Raw genomic sequence first — 22881 nt, forward strand, 5'->3', positions numbered from 1 at the left:
AACTTTCCTTCAATTAGTAAAGAAGAAGTCAATAAACATACTTTACAAAGCTTATATTTACCTATATACAAAACAAGCCTTTTAAAAATGAACTGTATCAAATTCAGTTATAAAAGATCCAGTTTGAGAATATATTGATTAAATTTATTTGTCATATTTTTATTATAATTTATATTTTATTTTAAAACCAACCATTTTGTTTAAATGGAAATTTTCACAGCACTGTAATACCAATTTTTATATCAATATATGAAAAAGAAAATATAGGCATTTATTTTGACATGGCAACATACCAAGGTAAATTCACACAGAAATGTCCTTTAATTCATGCCCAAATGAATACATGCATGTGTGAAGTGACAATCCCAAAGGGACTTTATCATATCTACCAATAAAAATGTGCACGCACATTGCTCATATTGTTCAATAGATGGCATCAAGTGATGTGCCCTAATCTGCCCTATTTAGGAAATATTGGCAAGAATGACTATGAATCAGGGGAAAGAATGGCAAGAGAAAAGGATGTAGCTGCTTTGATAACCAGACAATGTCACTTTAAGTAATAGTCAGTTGTTAGTTCAAGGTACAGAGATATGAGGCTTAACAGGTTTGTATTCCCCTTTCCACAAATATAGTTCCATGAAAAAAAATTGAAATCTGGACTAGTGAATTTTTAGTCTCCCCATTTTTTCAAGATTCCTTGGAGGAAATCAACTTCAAGCCAGCATAAAGCCATTACATGCCCACTGAGATAGGGTGATTTTGACAAATCATAAACTGAATCAGTTTGAGAACCTTAGCAAAGTCAGTCAGAATGTCTGTGGCATAATGTACCAATCACTTCAGACTCCTACACTGGCTTCTTAATATGTGGATTTGCCTGTCCAGCTACTACTGTTTTTCACTTTCTGAGTTTTCACCTGCAAAAATTGCAGAGAAGTCCCTTTCTGAGTATACGATTAAGGCTTAGAAGCCAGCAAAGCTAGAGTTGAAGATATATGGGCTTTATCTGCCTCACAGAAGTTGAGCCAGCCAGCCAAGGAAGAACTGTGGATATGCTTCAAATCACTTTTCAAATTGCCACTGGATGTGTTCAAAGTTATATTTCATGTGGCTGTGCTGCCCTTTGGATTCAAAGGAAAAAGGGTGCCCTAGAACAGGGATGTCAAACTCAAGGCCCGGGGCCCAGATCCAGCCCATGAGGTGCATAGATCTGGCCCATGGGGCTGCCCTGGAAACAGAAAGGACCAGCCCATGATGCCTCTGCCAGCAAAAATAGAGCTCAGGAAGGCTGCACATAGCCTTCCCAAGCTCCATTTTCATTGGCAGAGGGTTTCAGGAGGCCGTCACATCTGAAGATGGAGCTTGGAAGCCTTTTTTCGCTGACAGAGCTCTCGGGCCGCCACAGGCGGCCCTAACACGAGTGATGTTTAGCTGGTCACACCCATCCTGGCCATGACCACCCTGTCTCCCCCAGGTCAAACACAATCCTGATGCAGCCCTCAATGAAATTGAGTTTGACACCCCTGCCCTAGAACAAATGTCTTTTTCCAATAACACTATTATAGCTGCAAAGCACAGTCATGTGATACAAGGAAAAGATGCCACTGCTTTATAGAGCCATTGGCAGGTGATATGTTCCTGTTTTTGTGCTGTCTGAAGCACCTTTGTGGCTTTGAAACAGAAGCCCTGCACTGCTCTAGTACATCATGTCATCCTGCACATTGACATGAGACCCAAGACTACTGAGGAACAATGATGCTAGTCATTAAGTTTTGGGAAGAACATAAGTTACATAAATGATTACCCAATGAAGACTTATTGGACATCTCAGAAATTTAGAATTCCCAGAGATTGAAATGGAAGAAAATGGCAGCAGTCTTTCTAGATTCAATTATGAAAAGTTGATATGCCCTTACAAGACACCCCTTTGAGGTAGTTGATGAAATTCAATCATGCTGCCTATTTTATGAATGGGCTGCATATCATTTTCAAAGCCTTTCAAGAACTGAATATTCCTGAAGACTTTAGTGGCTGGCAAATTTCACCGAAGAAATGTTAAACAAAGTTCTGATCAGCTTAGCTTGGAAACATACTTTTAACTATGGCATAGAAAAATACATTTACCTTTAGGCACGATGCTATGATTTTAGTGTTCATAAAATATATTTCAACATATTATAATCTGAATTGCAGAATTCTATATACACCAGAATAAGAAAGTGGAAATTTTCCACTATTAAAATCAGAGTTGTACATACCAGTATGCAGTACATTGTCTGTAAAGCAATGTTTAGTTCATTTCTGACTTCATGGAAAGCTAGCCACATTTCTTCAATATGTATAATCAGTCCTAAAATGTCCATATAAGGCAGCAAGCAGCAAAAAAAATGTCTGTATTAGACATAGTGTGAGAACATTTATTATGTGACTCCTGGCACAAATTGTTGCTTCCCTAGCTAGCCTTAGGCCAGCCATACAACATGCAATACAAGATGTTGAATTAACCTATGATTCTACTACTTGCCATGCTTCCATTCTGAAATCTTTATGCTTTACCAGAATGTACTTATATTGCAAATAAAAGGCATTTTTCTACTATCATCTAAATCCAATGGGGTGTTAGTTAAATAAGAACCTCAATACAATCAAGAGCTGAAGTGATATCCTAATAAGAGAACCTGCTTTCTAAGAAGCCAGAAATTATAATGGAGATTATTGCTATGAATACATAATGAGAGATCTAGCAAACAGCAACCACATAGGCAGATGCTCTTGTTTTATGATATTAAAGTGGTTATGTTCTTCTTATTCAAAATAATCCCCAATCTATGGAGATATATCAGTGAGACTATTCTCATAACTAGAGGTTAATTTAGAGCTGTTCCCTACATTCTGCTGGCCCAAAGAAAAATATGTAAAGTCGGTTGAGCTGCTAGGAAGCTCTTGAAGAGAGTCTAGATTAGAGCTGTCTGAAGAAGAAAATGTTTCACCCAGAGGTTGCAAAGGAAGATTGTGGGTGTTTGAACCCTGAAATAAGGCAGTTACGGACTTTTTGAGGTTAGCTGGAGTGGATGGAATGGAAATATGAGCAGTAGGGGGAGATGCAGTGGTTCTATTTGTTCTGGAATAAAGAGAGGACAGGCTGGAATGAATCATGGAGGACCCAGTTGATTTGCTAGCAGGTTCCCCAAAACTCTCTGGGTTATTTAGAAATGATACAATGGACTCTGGCTTTATTTGAGGAATTGCTGAGTGGCCTAGCCAAGAAGGAGGGGTGATACTTGGTGGCTCATTGAGATGCAACCTAGTGGCCTCTCCTGGTCTGCTTTGGTGGAGTCCAACATTTCCTAGTGCAATTGGGTTTGTAAGTATGATCTCCTGATCATTTGCATTACTTGCTTCAAGATGATCCTCTGGAGTAAGTGAGGCAATGTTAGGGGTAGAGCTGTCAGACATCAGAGCCATGGGACCTCTTTGAAGAGTTTGCAAGGGTGTCTCTGCTGCTCCATCTTTCAACACAGGGTTGGCTAGTCTATTTTCCAGAGAAGCCAAATCATCTGATGTAGAAATAAAGCAAATTAGATTGAATATTAGTTGATCTGAAATATTGTGGAAGATGTATTACTTATTACCTATATTCCTAGACTGCACAAATCTCAATCCATGGTGAATTTAGGTGTGCATGAGCATATACAAACATGCACAAACACTGTCTCTTCCTGCTGGATCACAAAAGCAGGTGTAATCACTCATAAACAAAGGACTATTTCATACAGCTTGAACAGAGCATAATTGGGGGACCTAGAAAGTACATTGTAACACATTCTGCAGCTTTCAATATGTTAAGAAACCTGCATTACAGAATGGAATAAGAAATAGAGTAGAGTGGAGTAGACTAGAGTAGAGTAGAATAGAACAGAACAGAACTTTGTTGTCTCTTTAAATGTACAATAATTAGCATACATTAAAATGAAATTTCATTGCATTCAGGTCTCAAACGATAGCCGTTATTTCTATATTCACATATACACACATATGTAACACAGAGAAACATCACAGTCTAGTTCGGATGTATACATTTACTGGGGGCAGTGGGGGCGGGAAGGAATCCTGTGAGTTTATAAGACAGATGGCATAAGGAACAAATCTGTAACAGAATCTAGTAGTCCTGCTATAGATAGAGCAGCAGAATCCATAGAAAAGTCACTGCTTGCACACCAGTGACTGGCAGAAGATGGAAGGCAGACTTTTAAGAATTTGTTCATCAGATTTCCCCACAGACTCTCAAATATCCTATAATCGCAAATACTGTACAATGTCTCCTCTCTGTCCTGACCCCCACTACCATCCTGGACAATTTTGTTTTGCGTGACAAACTTAACGCAATTTCTGTAAACAGTTCTATGCAGAGAATATTTTTTATATTTCTTTAAAAGAGGTAGTATAATATGAAGTACTTTTTTCCTGCTCCCCAAATCTCTTTGTTGTAAATCTGAAAGGATGGAACTAAGAGCAATAGATTCCTCAGACATATGTGACAAAAAATACTTACTTATAACTTCATTATTTTGGCAGTCTGGGCAGCAATGAGTCAGAGGACCAAAGGGCTCTGTACAAGTCTTTGGACATATCTTCCTCTCACAGCTCACCTCCCCAAGCTGAAGGGAGAGAAAATAAAAGAGGTATTCAAACTCAGCAAGAAATCACTGATTGCAACAGGTGAATCCACTGCCTTTCAATGTCCTTCTGTGCTAGGGATTATATTTTTCTAGTATTTCTATTATTGCATGGCATAGTTGGAAGCTATGCAAGAATACGTAAGAGAAGAATTAAATTTAGAGCATGAATACAGTATGTGCTCTTTGTTGTACATGGGTGTGAAAGCTGGATCCTCAAAAAGGCTGAACAAAGAAGAAATTATGCTCTTGAAATATCATGCTGGAGAAAATTGATGAGAAAATTGATGAGAATATCGTGGATTGTAATACTGGGAGAAGTGATACCAAACTGATTGCTGGAAGCACTAAAAATGAAGCTGTTGTATATTGTGGGAAGAGTTACAATTATATTATTTGAAGACAGGACCTCTGTTGTTTTTAGGCTAGGAGGAGTTAGGGCTGTTGTTTAGTGGGATTTCTACTGCTACTGATCAGATTTGTTTTGCTTTTTTTCTTTAGGGCTACTATAGATTAATTCAGTTATTTGCTGTGTTTACCATGAATAAATGTTTGTTTACAGACTCTGCAATTTCTGCTGCCTATCCTACAGGCTATTAAACAGAAATTAAAGCAATTATATTGGATACATAATGGAAAAACAAAAGTCATCAGAGAACAGGAGACACACACAGCTGGAAAAATCAGAGGCAATTAAGGAAGAGGCTGACAGGTGGCAGAAGCAGGAGTTTATGAGAACTCAAAAAAAAACAACAACAACGATTGACATCAGTGGAATCTGACAGATTATCAACACATCTTAGCTGAGGCCTATTTAAGATTTCAAAAGAAACAACAGGAAAGAAGGTAAAGGAATGGAGTCTCCCTCTTCTCCAAAACCTTCACATCTCACCTGGCAGGTACAATAAACACAGGGTTCATCTTCAGGAACAAAGTTGTGTCCATTGATTACTTTTCTTCCCTTGTAATTGCAGTCTACAGAAAAAGAATGCATAAGAAATACAGTTCCAACCATGAACATACTATCCACAAACCAGCTTATGAGGCAACATGATCAAATTATAATATAGTGTCATATAAAAATTCAGAAGTTACATTCTCTAAGACTAAATATTACTCAAGATTACTGGAACATCCCAACTGTTGATTACTGCAGAAATGATTGTATAAGTGAGAATTCCTATAGCAAGAAAGGTAAACAGCCGATCAGATATCAAGCTGAATATTCAAGAACCAAATCAGTTACTAACAAACTTCTCTAACATTTTAATTTTTAGTCTCATGTAAGTAATAAAGACCATGCATAAAACCCAACCAACTGGATAGACAACTGTTTAGTTTATACATAAATAAATAAATGTCAAGTGCAGGCACACTGTTTTAAACAAATTACACTGCATGAAAATATGAAACCCACAAATTATGCAAAACTCTTCATTAAAGAAAACAAAACTGGTGATACAGTTTTGTAAAAGAACAAAACATGTTTTTTTAAAAAAAATTGGAATTACACTCCTTTGATTGCTCCAATTTTGATTTGTAACACTGCTTACTTCTGGATGGACCAAAACCATTCCAACTAAAATTGGTTTCAAAGCAGTATTCTGGCTTTTTAGTGCCTTTTACTAGTAATTCCCTCCCTTCAGCTTCTGCTCTTTTTATTGCTTCCTGTTCAGTAAGGAAGGGGAAATTCTACTAAATTTTCTCCCGCAACTTATTCAGTTCCTATGCACATCGGGGAGAAGCAGGATGCTTCAATGCTAAAATAAGGTTATTTATTTTCTCCATCATTTTTCTTTATTTTCATCTTAATAGCAAAATAACTAGAGTCAATAAGTGTGTTTCAAACCACAGCTGCATTTCAGATGCAAACCAAGATGCAAATTCTTTTGAAAACCAATAGCAAAAAGCGCAATTAGTAGTATATAGATAATATTTGGAATAGTCTTTTAGAAAAGCCACATTGCTGTGATGCTTACCATGACAAATTGGACAGCACTCGCCTTCTGGATGGAAAGGGTATGTACAGGATACGACACAGTCCACAGGAGAACAGGCTACAGAACCCAGCTATAAGGTCCATGCACAAACATACATAGAGTTGTACATGTGCACACACATGCAGAAGCATTGCGCATGTACACATGTACACATGCACACACATACACACACAAGAACCTATATTAATGGCAAAGCAATATTATTATACTTAAAATCTTAAAATCTTCACCTCCTAACACATTTTTTTAGGTTTCTTCCCCTCCTTATTTCTGTTTCTTTCCCTTTCTCCCCCCCTCCCACCCCCAACCCTGAATAGTGCATTCCTTAGTAATAGTTGTAGTCAGGGATATACTTTTTATAGAATTGCAAAAGAATATTTCACAAAAATAGCAAATAGATCTGTTTTCTAAGAGTCAAGAGAGGTGTGTTAAGTATAGGAGAAAAGTGCAAATGGAACATTATGAGCAATTTTCAAATTATTCCTTCTTGGATTGACTCAAGTCAATTATTATTATCTACTATTTCAGTAAGAAATGTCAGGGGGTTAATTCTTCTTTTTTTATCATATCCAGTTTTGTATGTCCCTACTCTCTTGGGATAGCCTGGGATGTTATTACGTGAAGTCATGTAAAACCTCATGCATAGAAGCATGACATAATTTACATCTGCATCTCTCTGAAAGGCTAAGGGAGGGTGGAGTAGATACACCACTCTGATTCCCTCTTGGGATGTGGCCTCTTATCCCAAAGAACGTTATGGACAGTTTGTTTGCTCAGAAAATTTATACAGGCATCTACTCGCTGACGAGTTTTGCTCTCTCACAATTACCAGGGTTTAGCATTTTTTCAGCCTGGGGTAAGAGAAGCAGAGGACTTACCAAACAAATGCAACTTAGACATGGGTCCAAGACAGAGGGGAAGGTTTCGTTGTTATAGAAGATCTTCCCTGCATAGGTACAGCCTTTTGTTGTGAAAGGGAAAAACATATTTACTTGGTCAGCTTGAACCAGATGGGCTGTATAAAAGCTTTCAAGAAAGCATAAGACAAGTAGACATCATATGGATGGATTCTTGTTTGGGGTGGGTGGACAAAATAATTGCACAATGCCTTTTGATGAAAATCTTAGGAAATGTTCACCTGAAAGTACTCAGGTGTTAACATGGACAGCATCTGCTGCTGTTAAGTATCTATTGAAAAGAAGCTATCACAAAAAGTAATAGTTTTGGAAATTATTTGCTTGGCTTACGATGCCTTTGCCTATACATATTGTCTTCTCATAATAAGTATCAGGATATTTTTCTTAAAAAATAGGAATGTTCATGTGATAGATTTCTCACATTTATACATGAACAGAACAATATTCTGTCTTCTTTAAAAGCAAAAGGCAGAAATAAGAAGCAGAACTAAATGGTATGTCCGCTGTCTTCATTTTCTGTAAAATCTTGATATAAAATGTTAAAAATTATGTAAGCATCAGTTTTCAAAACAGCTGTATTCATGTTCATTACAATAAATATTTGGTTTCCCTAAGAAGAAAACAGCTTTCTGAAAAGATGGAATTTTACCTGCTGAGCAATCTGGACAACACTGTCCAGGGATTCGGATTGGATGAGGACACATCTCCAAACAATCTGTCCTCTTACAGCTCACTGAACCATCTGCCTGTAACAGAAAAGAACTTCACAGAAACCCACAGCACAAAATGCTGGTCTGTTGTGGGTAGACAGGCCCTCCATTGCCTCCATCCTGACAGAAGCATCAGCCTTCTATTAGTTGTCTTCAAAAGGTTCTAGAGGTCTTCTGTTATTTTACACACAATAAGGTGAGTGTTGGATGGTATCATCTTGGCTGCGTTGATTACAATCTTAGCATTCATATCCTAGAACCTCACTGGTGTTCTGCCTGCACTCTACAATCAGGATTAGCCCAGAGACACCTAGTTTCAGGCATCGGTGTAATAACAGAGAAGGTTACTTCTACCAATGAAGCCTATGGGGACATCATAGCAAATGAGCAGGTGGCATCTGAAATGCTGGGGCAAACTGAGAAATTACTACTGGACCAGGAAATTGCAAGCAATGAAGAGACAATGACAAGAAAGGAAGTGCAAGACTGTTAAGTGTGAATCTAATGACTTAAAATGTGAATATGTATCAGTCTATCTGGCCAAAGATGCCAAAACTTAGAGAGCACCAGTGCCACTCCTCCTTCTGAATAATTCTAAAAATGCAAAATGTCACATTATCAGGTAGTAATGCCATCATTCAGCATAGCCTTATATACCTTTGAGTGAGCATTGCCACCAGGCAATGGACTCTCCCCCTCTAGCCATTTTGGCTTAGTCTGTAGGAAAATCCAGACCCCTGATGGCTAGTGGATCTGCTCATGTAATGCAGAGCTGGTACTTGTCAGTCTGAGGCTGATTTTTGAAAGGCTCTTTTTTGAAAGAGCAATAGACCATTTTTTTAAAAAAATCAGATTAATCCTAGTCCAGTGCTATGTGAGGGATCTTTAGTGTTCTCTGAGCTTGCTTGTTTTCTTGCAGATATTTCATTAGCACTGATGATGTTATGTAGTTTGGGTAATGAAACGTCTGCAAGAAAACGAACAAGCTCAGAGAGCACCAAAGACCCCTCACGTCACTCTTAAGCTACAAATATTCTCCTTTATTACTGCCATTGCTTTGTATAAGATCAATTTCAGCCAGGAAGCAATGGACTCTGAGAGCTGTGAATTGCTGGTTCTGTCAATAGTGAATGGTAATTGTTTTTCCCACTGACAGGAGCACTTGGTGTGAGGAGAAATTAACCCAAGTGGCTCCCTTTCACTTCCCTTAATTTGCCCAGCATTGAAACAGTAAAAGGGCAGCCTCATTATTGAAGGAGACTATGGATTGTCACAGAAGGTAACACAATATACACCAAGATACTTTTTGTCCAACTCAGATACTGAAAGAGACTGCATTTAATAGAATGACTCTGCCCAATATGTCCTAGAATGCACAGGCAAACACAACTGGAGTTTGAGTAACAATCTTTAAAGTATCTATCTGCATCTTTGCTGAGGAATGTTAAGGAGCTATAATAGCAAAGACAGGATAAAAATCTGATGATGATGATAAAATAATATTAATAATAATATAATAAAAATATCATGCTATAGAAGACTGGAAGGTTAAAACTAAGAGAAATAGAGCAGGTTATCATTCACCTGGCAGATGCATAACTCACAGGGATCACCCGGTGACCAGAGCTGTCCCACTGGAAATTCAATTCCATTGTCATCTATAAAGCAACCTGGTCCAGAAAAGAGAGACAATGAAAAGGAACGTCTCAGAAAAGATAAAAGGCTCTCTCTAACCAGCATGCTTTCTAGGAGAAATATTACCAGCAATTTACATCATGGTTACGTCTATGGTTGTAAAAGAGAATCAAGATCTGCATGGATGGCTAGTTAGATATTTGGTTTGATGTATTCTCTGTTCCTAACCATGAAGAAAGTAATGCACTGTGAATTTTTTGCTACAACTCCTAGAGAGGCTTCTAGGGATTGTGATCCAATGTTTTTCTACTTTCCTTCCTTTATACTGGCTCTGGCTGGGCCAGAGCTACAAAAGACTCTTCCTGAGGTAGGGACAATGCCAACAGCAGGGCCACTTCTGAATGACTGGTTCCAAAGAATGCTTTCCTCTTAGGGAAATCAGAAGCCAAAATTATACAGTCTATTAATTTTATTTGACTTTATATTTGCATGTGCATTGATGCTTGTTTGCTGTGTGTATCTTATCATTTTGTGTAAGTACTGAATGCATAGGTGTGGATGTTGGTGATACTACTGGGTCCTTAAGGGAGGAGAAAGAGAACAACAATAGGATGCGCTTGTTGAAGCAATTTTTGGACCTTATGGAGTACGGATAAAGTTTGCATTATGAAAACTAATTAGATAAAGAAAATGTATATTAGATGTTCGAAAATTATCCTGTGTTCTAATCCCCTTTCATCTAGAGAAAAATTGTCAGATCAGTCTGCCTTCTGGTTTATGGACTACTTTTTAAAATTTAATACATCACACAAAAAGATTAAAAATTTAAAATGTAAACTAAATGAAATTAAGAAGGAAAACTTTGTACCTTATACATTATATTTATGAATAGTTATGAATAGTTTATTCATTCATTTCAGCAATGAATTCACTACTACAGTATAAACAATAGAAGATATTACTGTAAGATATCACAAAATCTCTCCCATAAGAAAAATATACTGCTCTGCTGCGTCCTTTGATTAGTAAAAAATATTGCTTTCTGCAAAACACATAGATGCATATTTCTGACAACCATTTTTTGGCATCTGGAATAATATCACTTTTTCAGTTTCTTGATACTGTATAATTATTTTGTTTGACTCCTTCAATGCTCGATGCAATCACAATAAAGAATCAAATTCCAAAGCTTTGGTATATAATTTAACATTACATTAACATCTTTATGTACATTAATTAAATACAGGTAGTCCTTGACTTACAACAGTTCGCTTAGTGGCCGTTCAAAGTTACAACAACACTGAAAAAAGTGACATGACATGATTTACATTCGGATGCTTGACAACTGATTCATATATATGAAGGTTGCAGTGTCCTGGAGTCATGTGATCTCCTTTTGCAACTTTCTGACAAGCAAATTCAACAGGGAAGCCAGATTCAATTAATAACCATGTTACTAATTTAATAACTGCACTGATTCATTTAACAAATGTGGAAAGAAAAATCGTAAATGGGGCAAAACTCACTTAACAAATGTCTCACTTAGCAATATAAATTTTGTATACATTAATACACATTAATATATATTCCCCAAAAGATATAAATGATATTCCATTATTCCATTAATCTTCGCATCATAGATGTATACTGTATGTTCTTGTGTCAACCCTGATGTGAACTTGACTGAGGCCATCTTGGAGGCTTCATGGTTGCCACACAATAGAGGGAGGGGGAAAATAGTTAATGGGGTATTTTAGCCAAAACAATAAATTTTCCTGTGGGAACCAAAGACATTCTCACAGGTGGCTGGCCAGAAGAGGAGTGAAGTAACCAAGCAACCAGCCAGCAAATGGACTGGACAGCATGATCAGTGACTTGGGGGAAAGGGAAACTTTTACTTTTAATTAGGTGAAAGCCACAGGAACCTTTAGAGCTGGCTTTCACCAGTTGTGCCAATATGATGTATCCAATAAACTGTTGAGGAATATGCCTGCCTTGTAGTTCTGCTTTCTATGGATGCATTACTTGAATGCTAACATCTTGCAGGCTGGCTGCAGGAGTCTCACCTGTCAAGAGTGCAGTCTTTCGGCAGGTGAAGCAGCACTGTCCTGGAGCCAAAAGCCAGTCCTCACGAGGACATCCCGGGGTGGGGCATGGAATGAAGGAGCATTCCACTTCACCTTGCTGAAGAAGAACCAGGTAACATTATTAATGAAAAGGATACAAAGAAGAAGTCACCAAGACAAGTCCCCACAATTTCTTTTTAACATATATTTTTAATTAGGGAAATCTCTCAAGCTATGCAGAATTTCTCTAATGATTTTCTGGATCTGTTTCAATTTGGCTTCCAACTGGAAACTCACTCGAACTCACATTGTCATGGTGTCGTCACATGATGAATTGTGACTTTTTTCCCCCTTTGCTAAAACAAGTGTGGGCATTGCCAGCGTGTGATGCATCCAGCCTGCGGGCCACAAGTTTGACACCCCTGAACTAGAATATACAACTAAGAATTCCATAGTCACCTTCTGGACTATGGAATAGTCCTGGAATACCAATAAAACTCATGTAATAGTTTAAAGTTTCTGCAGTGAATCAAACAAAATGTTTCTCCTTGAACAGATAAGAAAAGTTACAAGGGTTTAAGGACAACCAGAAAGAAAAGATCAGTCATCCTTCTAAATAATTGAAATGCATGGTTTCTCAGGTAAAAATGATGTAAAGCATAGACTTAAGCTGCTGCCAATGTTTAGATTTCATCATATGCTTTTCATTGGGAGAGAGAAAAATGTAAGCCTACAACAGTGTGTATTTGTGTGCACATAAGAGAAAGAAATCAAGAGAGACTGTGTGTAAACTAAGTGAAAGAAAATTAACATGAACATCCTCTGAGATAAGTAAAAGTACACCTGAGAAACTGTAAAAGATGTATAGAGATGTCTGAAATATTGATAGAAATGTAATTGTAAAGAAGATATGTCTTATGTTTGGTGGACTTGTGATAAAGAAAGAAATATTGGGGCCAGATTTACATTTTAATTTAGATGATTTTTAAAACAAAATGGAAACCAGAAGTTTTCTTTTTAGGACTATTGGACAAAGAGCTTGAAAAACAATTGGGACTTTGTTATTATATACATTGACTGAAGCGAGAATTTTATATGCACAATAATGGAAAGATATGTCAATTCCCACAATGGAAAAATGAATGGAAAAATTGATGGAGAGAAGGCAAAATTAATTGTTTTAATAAAAGAAAATAATACAGTTTTATTTCTACTTGAAACCACTTGTGGACTTTATGCTCAAAACAGAAAAAATGTTTGATTCTGACTTTTGATATTATAGAAATGGCTAGTACTTACTAAACATATTAAATTAAAAAAAATGAGGTTGTAGCTATATTTTCTATTTTACTGCACTGAGAAAAGATTAGAAGTCACTGCTTTTGTTTCTTTCCCTCTTATCTTGCACCTTTTTCCTCTTTCTTTTTCCTCAGTCCATTGTTATCCTTGTTTTTATGTATTTATATTACAATAACTTCATGGTTTTTTTTTAAAAGGAAGATGAGTAAAGGTAGATAAAACACATACCCTGCACACACAGATAGTACAGTTATCACCATCTGGGTTGAACTCGGTCCCTTCTGTGTATATTTGCCCATGGAAATGACATTCTGCTGCAGAGGAAAGCAACAGGTCAGTCCTGCTATAGAAGATTCATTGCAGGAAAGAGTAATATGGCACAGGTGATCTTTCCATAGAAAAGAGTGGCATTGTTGACCAGATAAAGGACCAATTAATCTATGGTATCACATTTAATAAATGTACAGCTCTAATGATCTTGTGCCCACAGCTCTTATGATATAAATTTATACTACCGCGTCTTGTCATACTGCACAGACAATTGGACTTTAATTTTCATTTATTCGGCATCCTTGCTTGAAATTCTTCCCCCCAAGACATCCTGTATAGTATCAAATATATTTATTTATTTATTTATTTATTTATTTTGTAAATTTGATTTGAGTTTTCACAAAGAGAAAAAAAAATACAAATAAAACATCTTTTTGAAAGTAGCGTAATCCCGGGTTACATTTCTTCATACAGACACAAATTCAAGTTCATGCTCATTTTTATATTCTATTCCATATCTTATTACTATTTTATATTTTCCGCATAGCTTCTCCCCTCTTTAAATTTTCTCAATTTTATTTTAATTATCTCATCTCAATTCAAATCATTGTATTTATATTTTTTGTCTGTCCTGCTTCAATTATCTATTATCTTTTCTCATTAAACAAAAATTCTCCTGTAGTTACTGATTGAAGTATGACGCCTTTATATCTTTTAAGTTTATCCATTTAACTCTTATTTAGGCTTCAATATATACCCTAAAGTTATAACATTCAATATAATACATAACTTCCATTCGGATTCTGCTTGGTACATTCTTAAAATAGACCCTATATTCTTAAAAAAAGAAAAAATTATAAATGTATGTAATTAAAACAACACATTCCATTTCAATTCAATTCTATCATTAATATTAATATTCATTAAAATCTTATTAATATTACTTTTCAATTAAATATCATACTTCTATGGGAACAATTATAAGCTTTCCATAGTTAATTCCCCCCCCCCTTCACTTATATTTTATAAAACATTAACTAATTAAAATGTTCCCATTCCTTCCTAATTCAATTTTCTCATTTATTTTATTTCACTTATTTTACTAACAAACATTTTACTAAATTACACTAACTATTTTATCCATTTTAATCATACATTGTTTCCAATTTTCTAAAGTTATTTTTATTACTAATATAACGATACAATCTTATGTACCTTTACAGAATCCCCTTTTCAGTTAGATTTTCACCATTATCTCTAAATATATCCTGTTTCTCTATATCTTGCTCTGGTCCTTTGTAACTTCTTTTCCTTTCTTTCTTCCCTCTCTTCTTCTTTCTCCCCTTTTTACCCCCTTGTCTCTCTACCTATATTTCTCTCTTCTGTATTCCCCTTTTCTGTTGCTTTCCAGTATTATACTTATTTTTTGAATTATTTTTCTTTTCTTTGGTTGTTTTTTTAAGTCTTAAATTCTCCATTCTCTTTCCCCACTTTCCTTTTTCTTCCCCACATAGAATTACTTGTTCATTAAAGATGGCTTCTTCTTTGTCCCAGTCTTCTTGTTTTGCAGACGTTTCTTGTTGTTTCTCATAGTTCAAAATCTCCATTTCTAAGAATTGAAAAACGAAATCAAAAGAACCCTTCCCTTCTCGTGCATCTTCTTTGTACTTTTTAAGTTCCATTTTCAATTCATCCAGAAGTGGTGCCATTGTATAAATTTTTAAACAACCACCCAATTAATTTTAGTCATTCAAATGTAATAACCAAGAATCCAAAGATCACCAAATAATCCAAATACACACAAGCTGTTTCTTTTTGCTCTTTTTTTCACTTTCTCTTCCTGGGGTTACTGTTTAGTTACAAAGTTTCAGTTAAAATGTATCTTTTAGAAGTCTTGTGGAAGTTTTACTGTAGATTCTTTTTAATTCCAGGCAGTCTCCTCCCTCTTCCAGATCCTGCCCTTATTCTTTTTCTCTCCATTCCTGCTTATGGGGGAAAAAAATTTAGTGTCCAGAAATCTTTATTATCTCTTTGACATTTTGTTTTCTTTTCAGCTTAATTGCCTATTGATGTCAAAGCGGATTTTTCCAATTTCTTATTTAAGTCTCTTAGTTGTCAGTATAAGGAAGGAGGGAGAAGAAGAAAAAACCCAAACCTTTCCCTTTTCACTTTCCTTCGCTGCTTCCGACTCTTCTTTGGGACTCTTCTTTCTTTCTTTCTTTCTTTCTTTCTTTCTTTCTTTCTTTCTTTCTTTCTTTCTTTTCTTTCTTTCTTTCTTTCCGACTCTTCTTTCTTTTTTTGTAAGTTTAAATCCCAGGGTACCTTAGTTGTTGCTTTTAAAATTTAACCCGGTCAGCCAAAACTTTCACTTCTTATCTTCCTCCTGCACATTCTTTTCCAGTCAAGTTCTTCTTTGTGGTGGCCATTTCTGACCACCGCTGCAACCGCCTTCGGGAAAGGGAGTAATGACCAGCTGAGGAGGAGAGATGCAGCTCTCCTCGACCCTGCTGGTGGTCTCCCCCCTCTTCACCACCTCTACGGGGTGGCTTAGCCCCAAAACCAGCCGGCTCGGGGCACTCCAGCAGCGAGCCCAGACCAAAACTGCGCACAATCGCCGATTTCTGTCTGTCACCAAAGAGACTTCAAACCGGAAGCCAAATATATATTATTTTCACAGCAGAAAAAGATCTTTCATTTACTTATTCCATGCTATCCTACCAATGTTCCATTCATTGCCTTAATCCTTACTTCAGCTGAATGTAGTAAATTGCCTTGGAAGTTTTTAAAACTGAAAAGCAGCATAGAATTTAGATGTAGGCTCTTTTCATTTATTGCCCTCCTGGTCAGTAGATTTGTAGAAAATGTTTTGCTTTCCTTACATCATGTAATAGAGTTCTCCCTGCATACAATATGACTAAAAGTTATTTTTTCATGGTTTCTTCCACTTAGAACACTAGAACTAGGACCAAACTTCTGACCTTGTACTTACTTTCTATGTGCAAGTTATTCTCTACCACTACCACAACCAAATCACGACATAATCACTTACTCCCTATTTGCATGTGAAGAGGACAGTTGTACTTCAGATAATTATATTTACTTGATATTTCCATTATTTCTTGTTTTATTTATTTATCACTTTTTTGAGAAAAAAAATTCCATTTTACTTATAGAGGAAAGCACTTGAAAAGTCTTTATACTATGAATCCTAGCATCACCTACTCATAGGATATCCTACTTGTTTGGATGAAATCTTTCTAAGAATGACTTCCAGGGGTGGGATTCAACCAGTTTGCACCAGTTCAGGAGAACCGGTTGCTAACTTTCTGAGCAGTTTGGTGAACTGGTTGTTGGAAGAAATCATTAGGGCAGAGAACCAGTTGTTAAATTATTTGAATCCCACCACAGATGACTTCCCACCATTTCCACCCTTCTTGCTTTACACTGTCTCTAAAAAACAAGATGTCTTCATTGCAATAATTAAGTAATTGAGAGACATCTACCTGGCTGGCAAGGACAACAATCAGTCTGAGCAGAACTGGGACATGGACTGGGTGTACATTCTGGAGAAATACAGGAAATGTTGCCTGCCTGGAATGAAAAACAAACATTAAACTGCAGTTTGTTTGATTTTTCATTTTCTGCAATGCAGTTTCAGCCTAATGTCATATCTGGATTATATTTGTGAATGTGTTCCATAAACTTGTGGCATCAAGATAATTTAGATTTCAGCCACTATAATTTCTAGGCAACAAGATAAGAAAAAACTGTGACAAAGAATGAATGGATTGTTGTGAACATAATCCTTCTCCTCCCAAATACTCACACCCATTGTTTCCATTAAATTCCAAATGCTCCTCACTCTGGACCACCTCAGTGCATTTTGCCATCTCAGATAAACAGTACATGCTCTACATCAAGTGTTTAGTACCAAGACCACCAACACTGTTTTCAGCGTTTGAGACAGAGACATCCTACAAGCTTCTCTTTGGCAATCAATACAAAATCAATTAAATTAACACTGGAGAATATGCTCTCCTTTTGTGACACCTACTGCCTAACAGTAGGATTAGTATTGCTCCTAGCCATGATGTGGCTGGTAAAGAGTCTCAGTGCATCTCACCTATAAAATTGCCCCTTGGAAAAACTCTGCTCACCCAATCAATTCTATGCACTCTTCCTGGATAGCAGACTTCAACCACTGGAGACAGGCATCCCAGTGGTTATGTGGATAAGAGTGCTAACAATGAAGGCTGAAAAGGAAGAGAGTACAGCTTGTAGTGAGGGGTTTGTAAGGGCCATGGGAGAAGGATAGTAACACACTATATCCTGCTCCTGCCTATGGGATCCTTGTACAGGTTTAAAATCAAAGGGAACCCTCCTTGCATCTTACTTGAACCCTCTGAACAGTCAGGTTCAGAAAAGGCATTTGGGTGGCATGAAAGCAACATGAAAATGCAAGTTTGATAGAAACTGGAAAGTATTTTGTCTTTCATTATAGTATTGTTCTTCCCTCTTTCTGTACTTTTTTAAAAAAATTGGCATCTTTGACAAATAGTTGAAAATCAGTGACCCAAAATATGGCTACATTATAAAATCATGTGGGTCTGAAACTTCATGTTAAATTGGATAATAATTTGCACTCTAAAGTAAAATGGAGGAGGGGGAGGAGGAGGAGGAGGAAGAGGAGGAATAATTCCATTTCTTAATTCAACACTGCTTTCTGAGCTATTGCCCATCAAAACATTTACAGGTTTCAATACAATGTTGTTAGATGGCTCCTAGCAGCTGAAGTTACCAGTGTTAGCAAGTATTAATTTATATGTCCTCAAAGAAATACCAGCCCCAACTCCCTGAGGCTCACCAGGCAGACACAGACTGTGCAGTTCTCCTCAGAGAGAGAGAATACGTCCCCTTCAACTCTGGACATCCCATAATAGAAACAGCCTGTAGGAAACAGGAATGAGAAGATTCTTCTCTGAAGGGACAAGAACTAAGGGAAATAGGCCCCATTATACTTTTTCTTAACTGGGAAAAATTACAGCTATTTTTGCTTAGGTTAAAGTAAGTCTAGGTTAAGGAATATCTGTAGGTACCAGGATAGACCTGTGGTACTCCATCTGATGTCCATAACAATTGAGAGCTATAGCAACATTGTGGTTGAATTTAGTTCAGCTCAATTCACCCTTAGCCATAGAAATTAACTAGTGTTTTTGGGCTGGTTTCTCTCTCAGCTCAACCTGCCTCACAGGATTCTTTTTGTGGGGAAAAATAGATGAAGGGAATGCTATGTACGCTGCCTTGAGCTCCTGAAGAAAGATGGGATATCAATCTAATTAAGAAATATATTCACTACATTAGAAATGGCTGAAATTGCCAAACCTTACAAGGTTCAAACAATACTAAAATCAACTGATATTACTGAAATCTTTTAAGACCCAAAAATCTCATGATATTTTGACCAATTAAACTTTTTAATTTTAAAATTGGTGGGACCATGCCATTTTTTAAAGCTGTCAATTAAAAGTGGTCTAAAAAAACTGTCCTACAATTTGCTAACTGTACACAGAATGTTGCATAGCTGGATACCAGAAGTCAAGCTTGACTCATGTGAACATTTACCTTTTACACAAAATATCAGGTTGCCCAAGACATGGCACCTGTGTGAATAAAGATGCATCAACCTTCTGCCCAGCTTTCAGATGCCCTAGTAAATGAGGTGATCCACAAAGTATGACAAGTCAGGAAACTTAGACCAAGTTTTATATAAGTCCCAAGAAACAAAAATGTTAATAAAAATAGGAACGGGGACTTACCAAGCTAAGAAATTAGGGACTGCTTCTGATCTATTGAGGGGGAAGGGGGTATATGATTGGATCATGCAGGGAAGGCCTGCATGATCCAATCTGACACAAGCATATAGAGCCGTGATAGCTAACCTTTTCATCGTGTGCCAAAAGTGTGTGAGCACACGCATGTGCACGCGTGTGCCTGCACCCATAATGCAATGCACACATGACCCCCCCACCCCTGCGCATGCACACGCTACCCCCAGTGCACACCGTGTGCCTATGCACATGCGCATGCGACCCCTACGTGCCCCTGCCCACCAGGCATGCACTGCAGATACCCGACAATCAGCTGGCTGGCAGGAGGAACATGCGCATGTGCAGTGGATCTGTTCCAAGCGACGGCTCGCAAGCTGGCAGAAATGGCTCTGCGTGCCACTTCCAGCATGCGTGCCATAAGTTCGCCATCACAGATATAGAACCTTGATCTGATGGGTGCTTCTCTCACCTGTGCAGGTAGGACAGCATTCTCCCTGGGCTGGGGGAATTGGATGAGAGCAGGAAACGTCACATGTCACTGTTTGACAAAACACTTGTCCACCCTGAAATAAGACAATACAGACAGTACCAACATAATAATTGAAGTTGGAGAGTAAGATAAGAACTCGAAATATGCCATGTACCTCGCAGGAGCAATTCAGACATGGTGGCTCTGTCCAGGAGCTGTTATCTTCATGGAGAACTCCTCCATGCCAGCAGGCAGATGGAATTGAGGGAGTCAAAAGGCTTGTGGGAATGGATGGGCTAAACATCTTTGGTAACACTGGTGACAGAGGACTTGCTGGCAGAGAAGGCTTGGCAGTAGAGGTACCAAAAGATGAGGTGTGGGGAGGGGATGAGGAGGTGGGAGAAGCTGTTGATAGAAGCACAGACAGAATGGGAATGAGCGGGAAAGGAAATGGGGTTCCAGGTACACTTGAAGGAGCAAGTGCTGGGGAACCCCTGGGGGGCAAGACAGGCCCTATGGATTCTGGAGAAAGGCGTAGGAGAGTCTGTGGCTGCTGAAGAGACTGCAAAATGGGAGAAGGGGACAGGCTGGACTTTGAGAAACCTGTGAGGCAGGAGGGAGGAACAGGGAAGAGAGAGAAAGAGAGAAATTGTCTTGTGGTAAACCAGGCAGTAAGCATGACTAGATAAACTAATTCTACTTTATTGTAAGGCTACATTAACAGAATCTTGCTAATTCTGAAGTACAGACTTACTTCCACTACTTTTAACTGCCCAAACAATTAAAGCAGATCCTTCCTAAGTTACTTCTTTTGACTGTTAATCCATAGCAGGCTCTTCCCTCGCTTGTCTAATTGCTTCTAGGTAGCATATCTTCCCTTCATTTCCCAAGGTCATTCACACACTCCATTACAGAAATGGCCAATTATATTCAGAAATCCTCCCCACCTCCCCAACCCACACTTTGCCCAAAATGCACAGCTTCCAAATCACTGTTGGGAAGATATTTCTACTCCATCAATAAGAGCTTTTACACTGTGCTCTCAATTGTGCCTTTTACCTAGCTTTTGACTCCAATCTTATCTGATTACAAAAACAGAGGCTTTTAAGAACCCTTTTTAACGGAACCCAAAAGGGTTGCTAAATTCTGTATCTCTAGAGTAAACAAAATCCCATTTTGAAAAAATTGAGAGCATCTGTCAAAACAAAGTGCTTATGAGGCAGATAGAATATTGAGTAGAGATTACTAATTTCTGTTTATCTGCTAAAAAGTTCATATTAAAAACATCATTTAAGAGGGAAAAAAGATGCTTTTGAAAGATGCAGACAAAACGCTTCTTTTTATTTTAAAAATCAAGTGCATGAGTGAAAATATGTATTGCAAAATTATGCTTCAGGGAAAATTATGTAACAAACCAAGTCAGATAAATTTGTATTAAAATGTTTCTTGGAAATGATTATCAATGTAATATGAACTAAGGGTGATTGCATACAACACTCTACATGACAAAATATACTATTTAAAACTGCTGCAAGTTATTTTACAGAACGTTTAAAGCACATTTTAAAAAATCCTGGAAGATGGAATGTTCCTGCCTGTTTGCCTACCTGCCTACCTTCCTATTTAGAAAAATAAATCTCTGCCCCAGAAAGTGATCTGGTGAGCTCCACATGCTGAGGGAAGATAATTTAACCCAACAGACTGAGAACCCTATTTCAATAGCCTCTTTGAACTGATCTTGGTTTTTTTTTAGTTGGACAAGAACCAGTAGGCATAACTAAGACCATTGGGGATCCCAACAAGAAGAAAGGAGATGGATTTTGATTGATAGTTGTCATACTGTAGTTCTGTTCCATAGGAACAAATACATTTGGCAAAAGCACTATCACTGGTGAAACTCAACAGGAGATAGATGAGATGAGCAAGAAAGTGGAAACAGCATGCTAACTGAGATTTCTAGAGGAACAAATGGAGTCACCAACCTAGGCAGTTTACAGCAGCAAGCCAGTCTCTGCTGGGCTAAATCATTTTGGCTTACTAAACAGATGTGGACTGGATTTACACATGTTCAAACATCTCCTTGTTCTCCCATTGCTCACATATATATTCCTATAGTCTCAGGACTTTTCTAGTTGATCAGTTTTTACCACAATAAACAAATAATTGATGCAATGCAAAGGATCAAGAAGGCTTTCTTGTAGGCTGAACTATATGGCAGTCCTTACCTTCACAAGACAATCTGTCCACACTGAGTCGGTAGCCTGGATGACAGCTGCACATAAAACTCCCCAGAGTATTGTGGCAGGAGTGTTGGCAGATTCGCTTCTCACTGGGTCGGCGGCATTCATTCACATCTGCACCAGACAGACAAGGCATCACAGGCTTACAGCACAGCTAGATCAGATCAAACTTGTAGCTGTGCAGATATGCTTGTTGCTTAGCCATAAAGGGCTAGATAGTATAATATATACATACAAACTATGCAACAGATAGCATATAGATAAGGAATAACTGGCTCTCTTTTGATTTTCTTAATTTTCCTTAGGAATGGGAAATTAATCTTCTGTGAACTTACAGTGCTTTGTATCATTTGCTTAAATCACTGTCAAAGCAGAACAACAAAGGTTCAACAAATGTGGTGGTGGGAGGGGAGAGAAAGGGTCTGTGTTGATATCAAAGGAGAGAATGTGGGTTGAAGACATGCTTTTGTGCAAATGCTTGGAAAGCAAAAGAAAAGACCAGGGATAAGAAGGGAAAGCAAACTCTAAAAGGAAAAAGCAGCCATTGGCAAGCTGGCCCACAAAGAACCAATCTGCTCCTGCAGTAACCTTAGCTCAGCAGTAAGGGTGTGATCCACCCACTGAAATCCAACCTGGAATATTTAAAATCAGCTTCAGAGACAGTCAGGATCAGAATAAAAGAAGGGAAAAATAGGCTGCCATAGGAAACCGCTCAACCACATTGTGGTAGCCAAAATCTGGGTCACCTAAAGCAAGCAAAATCACTTT

The 22881-nt window shown here is 37.7% G+C and overlaps 1 protein-coding gene across 2 annotated transcripts in view; it reads right to left on the reverse strand.

Moving 5' to 3' along the window:
* Positions 1-221: 221 nt before the first annotated feature.
* The window catches only part of VWCE (von Willebrand factor C and EGF domains), a 31415-nt gene continuing 8755 nt past the window's right edge, over positions 222-22881 (reverse strand). For both annotated transcript variants that reach the window (XM_087920824.1, XM_087920825.1), the window contains 14 exons: positions 22099-22227; positions 20049-20476; positions 19874-19967; positions 18441-18523; positions 17080-17167; positions 13535-13620; positions 12008-12125; positions 9891-9976; positions 8246-8342; positions 7558-7640; positions 6659-6749; positions 5572-5654; positions 4556-4661; positions 222-3560 (listed from right to left, as the gene is read on the reverse strand). In XM_087920824.1, the coding sequence (XP_087776950.1) occupies positions 2830-3560; positions 4556-4661; positions 5572-5654; positions 6659-6749; positions 7558-7640; positions 8246-8342; positions 9891-9976; positions 12008-12125; positions 13535-13620; positions 17080-17167; positions 18441-18523; positions 19874-19967; positions 20049-20476; positions 22099-22227 (2303 nt within the window). In that variant the 3' untranslated portion in view covers positions 222-2829. The remainder of the gene's footprint in view (positions 3561-4555; positions 4662-5571; positions 5655-6658; positions 6750-7557; positions 7641-8245; positions 8343-9890; positions 9977-12007; positions 12126-13534; positions 13621-17079; positions 17168-18440; positions 18524-19873; positions 19968-20048; positions 20477-22098; positions 22228-22881) is intronic.

This window comes from Pseudonaja textilis, chromosome 1 (assembly GCF_049901715.1).
Source record: "Pseudonaja textilis isolate UNSWEBS1 chromosome 1, rPseTex1.2, whole genome shotgun sequence".
Lineage (NCBI taxonomy): Eukaryota > Metazoa > Chordata > Lepidosauria > Squamata > Elapidae > Pseudonaja > Pseudonaja textilis.